The sequence below is a fragment of the Oncorhynchus gorbuscha genome, linkage group LG03 (assembly GCF_021184085.1).
Source record: "Oncorhynchus gorbuscha isolate QuinsamMale2020 ecotype Even-year linkage group LG03, OgorEven_v1.0, whole genome shotgun sequence".
Taxonomy (NCBI): Eukaryota; Metazoa; Chordata; class Actinopteri; order Salmoniformes; family Salmonidae; genus Oncorhynchus; species Oncorhynchus gorbuscha.
The window spans coordinates 37,658,835-37,674,337 of NC_060175.1; the positions used below are offsets into that span (position 1 = coordinate 37,658,835).

The 15,503-nt window shown below is 43.3% G+C and overlaps 1 protein-coding gene across 3 annotated transcripts in view; it reads right to left on the reverse strand.

Moving 5' to 3' along the window:
• cdk18 (cyclin dependent kinase 18) overlaps positions 1–15,503 on the reverse strand; it is a 53,160-nt gene continuing 37,657 nt past the window's right edge. For 2 of the 3 annotated variants that reach the window (XM_046342439.1, XM_046342440.1), the window contains 14 exons: positions 8,740–8,888; positions 7,632–7,778; positions 7,129–7,185; positions 5,697–5,811; positions 5,323–5,417; positions 5,137–5,199; positions 4,660–4,783; positions 4,366–4,486; positions 3,393–3,490; positions 2,138–2,243; positions 1,989–2,031; positions 1,808–1,898; positions 1,549–1,626; positions 1–1,413 (listed from right to left, as the gene is read on the reverse strand). In XM_046342439.1, the coding sequence (XP_046198395.1) occupies positions 1,379–1,413; positions 1,549–1,626; positions 1,808–1,898; positions 1,989–2,031; positions 2,138–2,243; positions 3,393–3,490; positions 4,366–4,486; positions 4,660–4,783; positions 5,137–5,199; positions 5,323–5,417; positions 5,697–5,811; positions 7,129–7,185; positions 7,632–7,778; positions 8,740–8,888 (1,322 nt within the window). In that variant the 3' untranslated portion in view covers positions 1–1,378. The remainder of the gene's footprint in view (positions 1,414–1,548; positions 1,627–1,807; positions 1,899–1,988; positions 2,032–2,137; positions 2,244–3,392; positions 3,491–4,365; positions 4,487–4,659; positions 4,784–5,136; positions 5,200–5,322; positions 5,418–5,696; positions 5,812–7,128; positions 7,186–7,631; positions 7,779–8,739; positions 8,889–15,503) is intronic. The other variant, XM_046342441.1, reaches the window with a different exon arrangement.

Here is a 15,503-nt window from a genome sequence, read left to right on the forward strand (position 1 = left end):
ATACATTTTTATATCTTTATGTTTGAAGCCTGAAATATGGAAAAGTTCGCAAAGTTCAAGGGGGCCGGATACTTTTGCAAGGCACTGTAAATGTGCTGGACACACAGAGGTGTAAACAGATTGAAACCTAGTAGGCTTACCCCAAGTTGCTTTTCAGTGACCCTGTCTTTTTTTATAACAGTTTAGATGAATGAGAGGAGAAGAGGAACCCCCTCAAGACTAGATGCAACCTAGGTTAGGAGAGAGGTAGGTGAGAGGAGGTTAGGCGAGAGGTAAGGGGAGACTATGTTAGAAGAGAGGCTTGGTCCAAGCATAAAATGGAGACAGATTAGACAGTGATGTCCAGATTATTTAGGGAGTATCCTATACCTGCTCTGGGAGCCAATTGGAATTCCCAAGCCCATTTCACAGGGGGAGGAAACAACTGCACACTTCAGAGAGAAGTGGGGAGATCAGATTTGTGCTCCAGTGAATGGAAGTGAATAAACCAATTGGAATAGTCAGTTTCAATTTGCAATTCCGGGTTCATTATGTAATGGTCTTTGTCTAATCCTTCTTCATCTTAATCTAGAGCCAGTCCAGGAACACTCTTCAGAGGTGATTTCAGGCTTGTGCAAATAGGAGACTCAGTGATACGAACACTAAACGTGTGTTATTCACTAATGCAAAGCAAATGCCCATAGGTTTCTTTATATCATATTTTGAAGAAAGAAATCTCAAGCACATTTTACTAAGGCCATTTCAAAAACTGTAATACTGATTTGAATGAAATCCCCACTAGGTGAAATCAAGGGGTGGTTATGTAGAGGCAGGTTTGCCCAACCATTCAGATTTAGTTTGGATTTAGAGTTTTGGTCTCAGATGGTGGTTGTGTTGCAAGGTGCTAACTCTGTGTTCTTTTATTACAAGGGGACATGAACAGAAGGAGAGGAGGAAGGGAAAGGGAGAAGTGGAGATCATTGAAACATGCAGAGTGATTGGTTAGCTTGGGTGTCTGCAGGGGGCTGAGTAGGAAGGGGATTGGGTAGGAGAATGGGAGATATTTCCTGGTCAGTCTCAGAATCATGACAGTAGAATGCTCATATAGAGGGAACTCGGCTCCAAGACATTTGAGGTGTAGTGCTAGTTTATTCTCAGAAACCCTGTCTGTATCCATCCTCTGTTGTGGGGAGGGAGAGGATTAGATGTGTGTGTAAATTGAACTTGAACCTTTATTTAACCAGGAAATACCTTTTAGGTTAGACTGATGTGACCTGGATGTTTGTGTTTGCATTTGTATTTCTGTTTGTATGAGGGATTGGAGTGTGTTTGTCTTCAAAGCCGATTCCTCCTTGAGGGTTTCTCTCGCCCTGTCTGCACTCCATCGGCTGGTCGTCCTTTAGAATATGCTCTGCCTTCTGTTCTTCCCCCGACCTGGGTTTGGTAAAGAGAACAGGAGGATCACATGAATGAACTGAACATGTTTCATGGTTTATTTGCAGTAGTTGTTATTTGTGTTATTGTGATGGTTTATGGGAGTAGTACTGTATTTGTTGTACTGTATTGTACCTGGAGGCTGGAACAGTGAGCTGCGGTGGCCTGGGTCTTTCTGTAGTTTAATTTCTCTGAGAGAAAACACAGAGGAGGCTAGAGAGAGGTGAGAGAGAGAAAGTGAGAGGGAGGGAGTGAGATAGAGGTGAGAGAGAGAGAGAGGTGAGAGGGAGGGAGTGAGATAGAGAGAGCATGAAGCACAAAACATAAATTGCAACTTAATACATCATTCTCACCACATGATTGAAGTCAAATACATTTAATGTGTGTGTCTTACTGTCTGCGAGGCTGTGGATGTTCTCTCCCAGGGTGAGGAAGTAGGGGTGTCTAAGAGATGCTTCAGCTGAGACTCTGGTCCTAGTGTCATACTGAAATAACACGGACATGCACACAACGCCAGAATAAAGGTTTGGTACTGAACACTATTGGTTACAGGTTGGTGTAAGTGTTTTTCTTACCAGGAGTAAAGCAGTTAGCATGTCAATCCCCTCAGTGTCCAGCCTGGAGAGGACAGTAGATTCTGGTTATGTTACTGGGTTGTGGTTTGTGTTACCTGAGCTAGTGGTTGGTGAGTGGTCTTATTGCGGTAATGCTGTGGTTGTGTTACCTAGGCACATGGTTGATGAGTGGCTGAGGTCTGTACTCGGGGAACATGTAGGATCTGAACTCATCATTATTGGAGATACCTGGCCAGCTGTCTTCTTTTGGGGTACCTGAGAGAGAGCGAGAGAGAGAAAGGTTCATGTAAATGCTTCATATTCTATGTCTGTATGGGGGGGTTGTCTGTATGTCTTTGAGTCTACCGTAATTGCTGGACTATTAAGCGCACCTGAATATAAACCGCACCCACTGAATTATTAAAAAATATGTATTTTGTACATAAATAAGCCGCACATGTCTATAAGCCTGCCTACTGGTACATTGAAAGAAATTAACTTTACACAGCCTTTAAACGAAACACGGCTTGTAACAAAAATTAAAACAGAAGCCTACCAAGAAAGTCATTGGTCACTATCTTCCTCCTCCTGTGCACTGAAACCACTGAAGTCATCTCCTTCAGTGTCGGAGTTGAAAAGCCTCAGAATTGCTTCATCCGATGTTGGATCGTTTTCATTGTCGCTCTCGTCACTTTCATCCGGAGGCAAATACCCCGCTGAGCTCAGGCTGCCCCTTCAACACAGAGCAGTCCAGCCTTTCGAAAGACGTTGATGATAGTGGATTTTTTGACAATGCTCCACGCTGTCAGGACCCACTGGCAGACTTGACCATAAGATGCTCTTCGCCTGCGGCCCGTTTTAGTGAAGGATTTCTCCCCACTTGTCATCCAAGACTCCCACTGAACAAGGAGCGCCACCTTAAATGCACGATTTACACTGATGTCGAGTGGCTGCAAATACTTTGGGCCATCTGCTTTTCTTCCCTCTGAAAGCTTTTGTTGTCTTTCTGCACTGAGTCAGTTCCTCACGCTGCTGTTTCCAACGTCTTATCATCGACTCATTAAGGCCAAGCTCCCATGCAGCAGCTCTATTTCCTTTTCCAACAGCCAGATTTATCGCCTTCAACTTGAAAGCTGCATCATATGCATTTCTCCGTTTCTTTGCCATGATGAGGGTGACAAAATTACTACCGTAATGAGAATGATGGGAGGTTTGAGCGCGCTCGATTTACGTCACATTATGTGACGGTGCTCAGTTTTTTGGCGGCATGAATCTTGTGAAAGAGGGAAAAATCCATAAATTAGCCGCGTCATTGTATAAACCGCGAGGTTCAAAGTGTGGGAATAAAGTAGCGGCTTATAGTCCGGAAATTACGGTAGTTACCAGCACAATTGCCCAGTGGTATAAATGAAAGAGTAGAATTACCAATGATTCTGAAGACTAAGTGCAGCTCCTCTTTCACTGAGGAGCCTGGGAACATGGGACGACCTGTCGCCATCTCAAATAGAATACAGCCCACGCCCCTTTAACACATACACAGGAAGCACAGACACAGAGGATTGAAATGGAAAGTAAAGGATGCGTTTGACATAGCAGATTATTTGTAGATCAGTCAGTCATTCACAATTGACCCATGATACATGACAGTTTTGATGTTCTGGAACATGTCCAAAGTGATCTTTGGAGACTAATGCCTGAAGGGAGGTGGTAATGCTTCACAGTGTGTATGGAAATAACAAACCCCTGGAGCTGCACACACACTCACACTGATGGACTCACATCACATGGTCTAGACCACCATGTACACACACCACACACGCACACATAAGTAAATATTTCACTGTTAGTCTACACCTGTTGTTTACAAAGTATGTGACAAATAAAAGTTGATTTGATTTGACACAGAGCAGGAGATTTGTCAGTAGAACAGAGACACACACACACATCTAAAAGCAGGCCTGTGTATAAGCCAAGGTGTAAGAGAGTACAATGATGTCCTCTGCTCTGATGGAGACCCATCCACTGATGAAAATAATGTGTTGCGAATTAGTTGAAAGTTGCTGTATTGTGTTGCTGGATAACAGCATTTGAAGATTCAAGGTAAATTCATGTGATGCAGAAATGATCACCATGGTGATTACTCATATCAGGAGTGATGGCTTATATGCGAGTTAAGTGAAGGAACAGCTTAGCTATGTTGCTGTGATCAAGTATAGTGTGGACAAGACATCTGATCAAAACATGGTTTCTCTCATTTAGGTTTCCATTGTTGTTAATGAAGGTTAATCAACGTGACAGACATGTAGAGGTTTTCTGAAAGGATTCTGTCTCTCCGAGTCAGAATGGAGGTCTGTGTGTGTGTGCATTTTTGTGTGTACCTGTGTAGTGTACTACTCACCACATGTCGATGGGTGTAGAGTACTCTGTGGTACCCAGAAGTACTTCAGGGGGGCGGTACCATAGAGTCACCACCTCGTTGGAGTAGGTCTTAGTGGGGACAGACTTGGCCCGTGCCAGACCTGACCAATCAAACAAACAGTCATGAGCTGGATCTCCGAGAGGGAACGTTATCTACTGATCTGGTCATCTACATGCCGAATGGGTGTTGAAAAGGTTGCTAAGTTACCAATGTCTGTGTATCGATCTGTATGGGGAGACTATCTGTATGTGTGTGCGTGTGTGCATGTCATACCAAAGTCAGCTAGTTTGAGCTCTCCCTTGTCGTTGATGAGCAGGTTCTGAGGTTTGAGGTCTCTGTGAAGGATCTTCCTCTTATGGCAGTAGGACAGACCACGTAACAACTGGAACATAAAGATCTACAGAGAGAGAGAGAGAGAAGAGAAGATGATGAACTGTTTTCAGTAGGGGTGACAATAACCATATATTTAGAGTTAGGACATTGAGGTTTCTGCTTTATGATGCATTTACATGATACAATTACAATCAAATAATTCCACACGGCAGCCATGTTAGCTCCCCATGAGAAGTATTGTCCAATAGCAATTCCTGGAATTTTTCTTAATTTTAAACAATGCTACAGAATGTTACTGAACTTCTAAAATTAGAATCCAAATTCTTGTCATGACTGGATAAATGGACTGCTCATTGGCAACTACATGGCGTCTGTTTCTAAAAGGTGGCCCAACTCTCTATTGCTCTGGGGACTAACCTTGACGTTGTTCATGCTCATCAGGTTTCCACAGTTGTCCAGGTACTGTTTCAGATCACTGTCCTGAGAGACACACCGACAAACACACACACTATTTAAGAACATGAAGCTATGTAAAAAAAAAAAAAAAAAAGATACTGATTATTAAACTGCTCAAAGTATTTGAAAGATGTTTGAACTACTCACCAGGTACTCAAAGACAAGAGTGAGGGAGCGTTCTGTGTGTATGATGTCATGCAGTGTGACAATGTTGGCGTGTTTTAGGTTCTTCAGTAGAGACACTGCAGAGAGACAGAGAAAATGGTTGGATGTACCTCTGGCTGCATGGATGACATGGTAATTACATTTTCGCTCCACTGGGTGGCGTCACATCCATTTCTATGGGCACAAGCACTGTTCATGACACAAACTGTTCACACTTCTTGTTGGCAGAGAGAAAATGAGCTACAGTAGTAAATCTCAGCCCTGTTGAAACACGTTTGTGGGTATGTGTGGTGTGATGAGGGGTGAGCAGAGGTTCGGAGAGAGGTTTGATGGTTGTATAGGGTGCTGTGTGTTACCTTCTCTGATAGCTGTACAGGGCGCACCCTCCTCGTGCTCTAGCCTAATCTCTTTCAGCGCCACCAGGTTCTCTGTCAGTTTGCTCCGACCCTTAAAAACGGTGGCATACGTCCCCTACACGGGATCAGGAAATAGGAAACAGGAAGGAATAGTCATTGCCAAATGTCTAACCCTGACCCTTTTAACTACTGAGTCTAACCCTATCCCATAACCTTACCCCTAACCATAACCTATTAAGAATAAGGTTAATTTTGCTACCAGGCAGCTTTAAGTCATTGCTGTCTCTCTTGAAACAATGACTTGTTTCATGGCAGGATGTAAGGTATTTAAAGAGGACCACATTGTTATGTGGAGGAGCAGTCATGGTTGGCCATTCATTGGTTCTGTTAGTTTACTGTAAACACATGTTTTAACTCCCCCCTCTGGTTTGAGATGACCTAGACTGCAATACATTCCAGAACACTGCTCCCACCCTGATGCGGCCCATGTTCACTCCCCTTCACAGATCTGGCAGGACTGAATAGGTGTAAGACATATGAAGAAAACTAAGTAGGGGGATTGCTTACACCTATCCAGCTATTGTAGATTGGTGAAACCCAGTATGACCCCAGAGAATGTGTTGACTCACTTGAGGTAAAAGGGAAGGTGAATACCCACACGCTGATAACACCCACACGCTGATAACACCCACGCGCTGATAACACCCACGCGCTGATAACACCCACGCGCTGATAACACCCACGCGCTGATAACACCCACACGCTGATAACACCCACGCGCTGATAACACCCACGCGCTGATAACACCCACACGCTGATAACACCCACACGCTGATAACACCCACGCGCTGATAACACCCACGCGCTGATAACACCCACACGCTGATAACACCCACACGCTGATAACACCCACACGCTGATAACACCCACACGCTGATAACACCCACACGCTGATAACACCCACACGCTGATAACACCCACACGCTGATAACACCCACGCGCTGATAACACCCACATGCTGATAACACCCACACGCTGATAACACCCACGCGCTGATAACACCCACACGCTGATAACACCCACACGCTGATAACACCCACGCGCTGATAACACCCACGCGCTGATAACACCCACGCGCTGATAACACCCACGCGCTGATAACACCCACGCGCTGATAACACCCACGCGCTGATAACACCCACACGCTGATAACACCCACACGCTGATAACACCCACACGCTGATAACACCCACGCGCTGATAACACCCACACACTGATAACACCCACGCGCTGATAACACCCACACACATTTACTTTCAAGTTTCTCCTTTATTTTCACATGTTATTCTCTGTATCCTGCACCTATTCCATCAGCTGGATGTGTGGCTTGAACTGCAGCTGAAAGAGCGTGACCATAGCGATACACACTTACCTCTCCCAGTTTGCCCAGTTTCACGTACGTCTCCAGCTTTCCAAAGCCAATGTCAGACTGCATGGAAAAACACATTAGGTAGCCTACTATGGTTAGGGCAATAGGGTATTATTACAGTATTGGGATATTGGTTAGTTATGTGTAGGGTAACTGTGCTGTAGGGTTATGGATGGTAAAGGGATATATTTATGGTTATGACCATATGATTTAGGGATCATGGTATTGGGTATAGGCGGTAGCCTACTGGGTGTTGTGGTATGGGTATATTAGGCTATTGGGGTATAGGGGGGGGGGGGTACAGGATACTGACCAGTGATGCCCGTAGGGACATGCGTCTGAGTGGTTTGATTTAGTGTATTGGGGTATGGGTGTATTATGGTATATAATGGTACAGGTATGTGATACTGAACAGTGAAGCCCGTAGGGACATGCGTTTGAGGGGTTTGATTTAGGGTATAGGAGTATGAGGTATACAGTAGGGGTACGAGGTCTGGGGTACTAACCAGTGAAGCCCGTCGAGACATGCGGCTGAGGGGTTTGCAGGGAGGAGAGTTGTTCTCACTCTCCATCTCTCTCTCCATCTGCAGCTTCTTGAGGAACTCAGGAGGAAGGCGGATGTCCATGGGCAGAGACATACGCTTACTCACATCCTGCAGACAATCAATAATCCGTCATCAATATGCAACACTCACACATAATCAATCAGTATTCGTCAATATACATACCATCATAAATGGGCAATATTCTCATATTATCAATGACACATTGCACCAGAATGTTCATTGCCAGAGGTGAGGAGGGATTGTGGCTATTTAAAGCTAGGGATGATGAGACAACTATTGGTTTGAGAATGTCATCTTCTCTCTGTGACTCTATTCTGTATGAATGGAGACCTGTTTGAATATAGGCAGAGATGAATCAAACCTCTGTTCAATTAATCATTTCCCCCAGTCTCTCACCCTCTGACACAGTTTCTCCTGTGAGTGACTATCTCACGCTTCCCCCTGTAATACACATCTGGAACTGTCTAAAATAACGTTTTTGTGTGTATGTACATTTCCCCAGGGTGTGTGTGTGTGCTCGTTTGTGCGTGCGTACACAAACATATGCATTTGTGACAGTCGCTCTTTGCAGTTATTTTTGTTGAAAAGTAATACGGCTGAATTCTCCCACTAAAGGTATCTGTCACGGCTGGGTTTAGTGGAAGCAAAAAAGAAGAAGAAATAAAGCGAGAGACGGTAAAGAAAGAACATTCCGATGATTGTAATTCCCTGTGGGCTGTCTAGCAGCTACTGCTGTTCTGAGGCTGAGAGGAAGCCACTCAGCCTGGAGAGGAACCCAGTCACTTATGATATCATAATGGTGTTATGACTGGTTTCATAACGGTTTTATGAATGCCTTATGTATACCCCCTTCAAGTAATGTGTTACCTGACTTGTGTACAGGAGGCTATATTTACTTAGTGTCTCTCTCAGTATAGCAGTTCCTTTCAGATTGGTGTTTCGAGCTATACTATACTAATCGGTCTGTCAATATTAACTTTATCACATTTAAACTCTCTATATTTTATATACATTTGTCTTTCTTCCCAACTCTCCCTCCCTGTCTCACTTCCATAGAGAAGCGTCGGTGGGGTGCTTTGCTGCGGTACTGGAGCTGGGAGGGGGACTGTGCTCCGGGTATGGCTGGCTCAGGGCTCACTGGACTGGGACTGGCCTCAGGGTGCAGTGTTGGCAGAGTCAGGCTGTCTGGAGTCAGTGCTGCAGGTCAGACAGAGAGGGAGACAACATACACTTTAGTGTTATAGAAAACGTAACACACAGATACTGATAAATACATATTGTAGCCTCATACACACACACACACTTGCTTTAACAATCTATCCTCTTCAGTTTTGTACACAACATATTGAGTGGACAATTACTCTTTATGAAACAACAACACAGCACTCTTTCAGTCTGGACACTGCACAAGGCTGTATCAGCTATACTGTGTGGAAGTGTGTGCATGTGTAACTGTGTCAGGCCGTTGAACAGCTCAAGGTGGAGTGTTTCAGCCTTGGTTTGACCCTGTATGTGAATGGATTGTTGGTCTCACTGCTTTTGGATGTGTTTGGAGTGGATATGTGTCTCTTCCATCACACCGATTGAAACCTCTATGTATGTGTGTCTGTGCATGTGTGCCTATGTGTGTATAGTGATTTGATGTGTGTGTGTGTGTGTGTGTGTGTGTGTGTGTGTGTGTGTGTGTGTGTGTGTGTGTGTGTGTGTGTGTGTGTGTGTGTGTGTGTGTGTGTGTGTGTGTGTGTGTGTGTGTGTGTGTACAGTAGCAACGCGCATAACCCACCCACTTGAGGATCTGTCGTTTTCAGCCATTTATTTTGATGGTTGTTCATTTTTTTTGTAATTGAAAAAAGTAATGATTTAATACAGTTGAAATGTTTACAAATTAGATGCACTGAAATGAAGGCAAGTTCCGAAAATGAACACTTGGATTATAGTGATATTATAGTATGTCTGATCTCGCAAACAATTAAAAGTTTGTATAGGTACTGTCACGTTCTGACCTTAGTTCGTTTGTATTAGTATGGTCAGGGCGTGAGTTGGGGTGGGCTGTCTTTGTTTTTCTATGTTGGTTTGTGAGTTCGGCCTAGTATGGTTCTCAATCAGAGGCAGCTGTCAATTGTTGTCCCTGATTGAGAATCATACTTAGGTAGCCTGGGTTTCACTTTTGGTTTGTGGGTGTTTGTTTCGTGTTTCGGTTATGGTAACTTCACGTTGTCATTTATTGTTTAGTGAGTTTTAATTAAACATCATCATGAACACTTACCACGCTGCGCTTTGGTCCTCCTCTCTTTCTCCCGACGACATCCATTACAGGTACAGTTGAAGTCAGAAGTTTACACACACCTTAGCCAAATACATTTAAACTCAGTTTTTCACAATTCCTGACATTTCATCCAAGTAAAGATTCCCTGTCGTAGGTCAGTTAGGATCACCACTTTATTTTAAGAATGTGAAATATCAGAATAATAGTAGAGAGAATGATTTATTTCAGCTTTTATTTATTTTATCACATTCCCAGTGGGTCAGAAGTTTACATACACTCAATCAATATAAAAAAATATTTTTGTTTCATCAGACCAGAGGATATTTCTACAAAAAGTACGATCTTTGTCCCCATGTGCAGTTGCAAACCGTAGTCTGGCTTTTTTACGGCGGTTTTGAGCAGTGGCTTCTTCCTTGCTGAGCGGCCTTTCAGGTTATGTCGATTTAGGACTAATTTTACTGTGGATATAGATACTTTGTACCTGCTTCCTCCAGCATCTTCACAATGTTCTTTGCTGTTGTTCTGAGATTGATTTGCACTTTTTGCACCAAAGTACATTCATCTCTAGGAGACAGAACATGTCTCCTTCCTTAGCGGTAAGACGGCTGCGTGGTCCCATGGTGTTTATACTTGCGTACTATTGTTTGTACAGATGAACTTGGTACCGTCAGGTGTTTGGAAATTGCTCCCAAGGATGAACCAGATTTGTGGAGGTCTACAAATTTTTTTTAAATCTGAGGTCCTGGCTGATTTCTTTTGATTTTCCCATGATGTCAAGCAGAGGCATCAAATTTGAAGGTAGGCCTTGAAATACACCCACAGGTACACCTCCAATTGACTCAAATTATGTGAATTAGCCTACCAGAAGCTTCTAAAGCCATGGCATAATTTTTGGGAATTTTCCAATCTGTTTAAAGGCACAGTCAACTTAGTGTATGTAAACTTCTGACCCACTGGAAATGTGATACAGTGAATTATAAGTGAAATAATCTGTAAACAATTGTTGAAAAAATGACTTGTGTCATGCACAAATTAAATGTCCTAACCGACCTGCCAAAACTATAGTTTGTTTACAAGAAATCTGTGGAATGGTTGAAAAACGAGTTTTAATAACTCCAACCCAAGTGTATGTAAACTTCCGACTTCAACTGTATACTCCACACACAGAGACGCATACAGAGTTCTCCCTCGCCCTCAATTTAACAAATCTGACCATAATTATATCCTCCTGATTCCTGCTTACAATTAACAATTAGAGGGAAGCACTAGTGACAAGATCAATAAAAAGTGATCAGATGAAGCAGATGCTAAGCTACAGGACTGTTTTGCTAGCACAGACTGGAATATGGAGTACACCACAACTGTTAATAGCTTCATCAATAAGTGCATCGATGACGTTGTCCCTACAGTGACTGTACATACATACCCCAACCAGAAGCCATGGATTACAGGCAGCATCAACACTGAGCTAAAGGCTAGAGCTGCCGCTTTCAAGGAGCAGGATTCTAACCCGGTAGCTGATAAGAAATCCCGCTATGCCCTCCGACAAACCATCAAACAGGCAAAGTGTCAATACAGGACTAAAGTCAAATTATACCACACCGGCTCTGACGCTCGTCGGATGTGGCAGGGCTTGCAAACCATTACAGACTACAAAGGGAAGCACAGCCGAGAGCTGCCCAGTGACATGAGCCTACCAGACGAGCTAAACTACTTCTATGCATGCTTCGAGGCAAATAACACTGAAACATGCATGAGAGCACCAGCTGTTCCAGAAGACTGTGATCACGCTCTCCACAGCCGGTGAATAAGACCTTTAAACAGGTCAACATTCACAAGGCCACAGGGCCAGACGGATTACCAGGACGAGTACTGCGAGCATGCGCTGACCAACTGGCAAGTGTCTACAATGAAATGTTCAACCTCTCCCTGTTCGAGTCTGTAGTACCAACATGTTTTAAGCAGACCACCATAGTGCCTGTGCCCAAGAACACTTAGGTAACGTGCCTAAATGACTACCGACCCGTAGCACTCACGTCTGTAGCCATGAAGTGCTTTGAAAGGCTGGCCATGGTTCACATCAACACCATTATCCCAGAAATCCCTAGACCCACTTCAATTTGCATACCACCCCAACAGATCCACACATGACGCAATCTCTATTGCACTCCACACTGCTCTTTCCCAGCTGGACAAAAGGGACACCTATGTGAGAATGCTATTCATTGACTACAGCTCGGCGTTCAACACCATAATGCCCTCAAAGCTCATCAATAAGATAAGGACCCTTGGACTAAACACCTCCCTCAACAACTGGATCCTGGACTTCCTGGGTAGGTAACAACACATCCGCAATGCTGATCCTCAACACAGGGGTGCTTGCTCAGTCTCCTCCTGTACTCCATGTTCACTTATTTGACTCCAACACCATCATTCAATTTGCCGATAACACAACAGTGGTAGGCCTGATCACTGACAACAACGAGACAGTCTATAAGGAGGAGGTCAGAGACCTGGCCATGTGGTGCCAGGACAACAACGTCTCCCTCAACGTGACCAAGACAAAAGAGATGATTGTGGACTACAGGAAAAAGAGGACCGAGCACGCCTCCATTCTCATCGACGGGGCTGCAGTTGAGCAGGTTGAGAGCTTCAAGTTCCTTGGTGTCCACATCATCAACAAACTAACATGGTCCAAGCACACCAAGACAGTCGTGAAGAGGGCACAACAAAACCTATTCCCCCTCAGGAGACTGAAAAGATATGGCATGGGTCCTCAGATCCTCAAAAGGTTCTACAGTCTGCCATGAGAGGTGACTGTATAGTTCCCCTAAGGAAAAGCACCTTTAATAAATCTGCATTCTCTGTGAGAGCTTCCCATGTCTGGAATACACTGCCATCAGACACACATAACTGCACCACATATCACACTTTCACAAAATGCTTGAAGACATGGCTAAAGGTCAATCAGATTTGTGAACATGGTCCCTAGCTGTGTGTTGCCGCTTTCCATGTTGTCTGTTGTCTATAGCTTGTGAGGTGTGGAAACACTTTGTTGCTTTTATGAATTTTGTCTTGCTGCTTTTTGTTCTGTGTTGCTCTGTCTGCTACGTCTTGCTTGTCCTATGTTGCTCTGTCTGTATGCTATGTCTTGCTTGTCCTATGTTGCTATGTCTTGCTTGTTCTATGGTGCTATTGTCTATATTGTAATTGTTTTTAATAACCTGCCCAGGGACTGCGGTTGAAAATTAGCCGGCTGGCTAAAACCGGCACTTTTACTGAAACGTTGATTAATGTGCACTGTCCCTGTAAAAAATAAAATAAAATAAAAAATAAGCTGCACCTTCGAGAGCATCCTGACTTGTTGCATCACTGCCTGGTATGGCAACTGCTCAGCCTCTGACCACAAGGTACTACAGAGGGTAGTGTGAACGGCCCAGTACACGGGCCAAACTTCCTGCCATCCAGGACCTCTACTCCTTTACTGCCATTCAGGACCTCTGTTGTCATCTAAGCATAGTCACTTTAATAACTCTTACCTACATGTACATACTACCTCAACTAACCGATGCCCCCGCACATTGACTCTGTACCGGTACCCCCCTGTATATAGTCTCGCTATTGTTGTTTTACTGCTGCTCTTTATTTACTTGTTACTTTTATCTCTTATTCTTGTCCGTATTTTTGGTTGGGAGCTTGTAAGTAAGCATTTCACTGTAAGGCTTACACCTGTTGTATTTGATAATAATAAAATATATAAAGTAACAGTCAAAAGTTTGGACACACCTATTAATTCAAGGGTTTTTCTTTAAAAAAAAAACTTTTTCTACATTGTAGAAAGTGAAGACATCAAAACTATGAAATAACACATGGAATCATGTAGTAACCAAAAATGAATGAATGAACGAACGAACGAACGGACGAACGGACGGATGGAGAAACAGACACCTCACAATTCCTCAACTGGCAGCTTCATTGAAGAGGTGAGTTGCAAAGAAAAAGCCATATCTCAAAATGGCCAATAAATATAAAATATTAATATGTGGAAAAAAATGACACTGGACAGAGGAACTCTGCCTAGAAGGCCAGCATCCCGGTGTCACCTCTTCACTGCTTACATTGAGACTGGGGTTTTGCAGGTACTATTTAATGAAGCTGACAGTTGAGAACTTGTGAGGCGTCTGTTTCTCAAAGTAGACATTCTAATGTACTTGTCCTCTTGCTCAGTTGTGCACCTGGGCCACCTACTCTTCCTATTCTGGTTAGGGCCAGTTTGTGCTGTTCTGTGAAGGGAGTACTACTCAGCGTTGTACGAGATCTTCAGTTTCTTGGCAATTTCTCGCATGGAATAGCCTTTATTTCTCAGAACATGAATAGACTGACGAGTTTCAGAAGAAAGTGCTTTGTTTCTAGCCATTATGAGCCTGTAATCTAACCCACAAATGCTGATGCTCCAGACACTAAACTAGTCTAAAGAAGGCCAGTTTTATTGCTTCTTTAAATCAGCACAACAGTTTTCAGTTGTGCTAACATAATTGCAAAAGGGTTTTCTAATGATCAATTAGCCTTTTAAAATTATAAACTTGGATTAGCTAACACAACGTGCCATTGGAACACAGGAGTGATGGTTGCTGATAATGGGCCTCTATACACCTACGTAGATAATCCATTTATTTTAAATCAGGTGTTTCCAGCTACAATAGTCATTTACAACATTAACAATGTCTACACTTGTACGGGTTTCTCCTCCTCTGAGGAGTAGTAGGAAGGATCGGAGGACCAAAGCGCAGCATGGTATGCGTTCATGATGTTAATATTTAATGAATCAAACTGAACACTGCAATACAAAACAACAAAGTGAACGAAAGAAACCGAAACAGTTCTGTCTGGTGCAGAATACAAACACTCAACAGAAGATAATCACCCACAACTCAAGGGTGAAAACAGGCTACCTAAGTATGGTTCTCAATCAGGGACAACAATTGACAGCTGCCTCTGATTGAGAACCATACCAGGCCAAAACAGAAATCCCAAATCATAGAAAAAAGAACAGACTGCCCACCCCAACTCACGCCCTGACCATACTAAAACTAAGACAAAACAAAGGAACTCAGGTCAGAACGTGACAACACCTTATTTCTGATCAATTTGATGTTATTTTAATGGACAAAAATGTGCTTTTCTTTCAAAAACAAGGACATTTCTAAGTGACCCCAAACTTTTGAACGGTAGTTTATATACACACACAAGTACATACATTTTTTTTGCCATTTGACAATATAATGCCTGAACTCCATTCATAAAAATTTGAAAAATGTAGTGCCACAAGGCTCAGTTGGTAGAGCATGGTAATGTCAGGGTTGTGGGTTGGATTCCCACAGAGGACCAGTACGAAAAGGTATGAAAATGTATGCACTCAGTACTGTAAGTCACTCTTGATAAGAGTATCTCCTAAAAGACTAAAATGTTTTTTTTTAAGTGTTCATCCATTGTCCAACTGTTGCATTTATTAAAATAGTTTTTAAAACCTTTTAACAATTTCAATG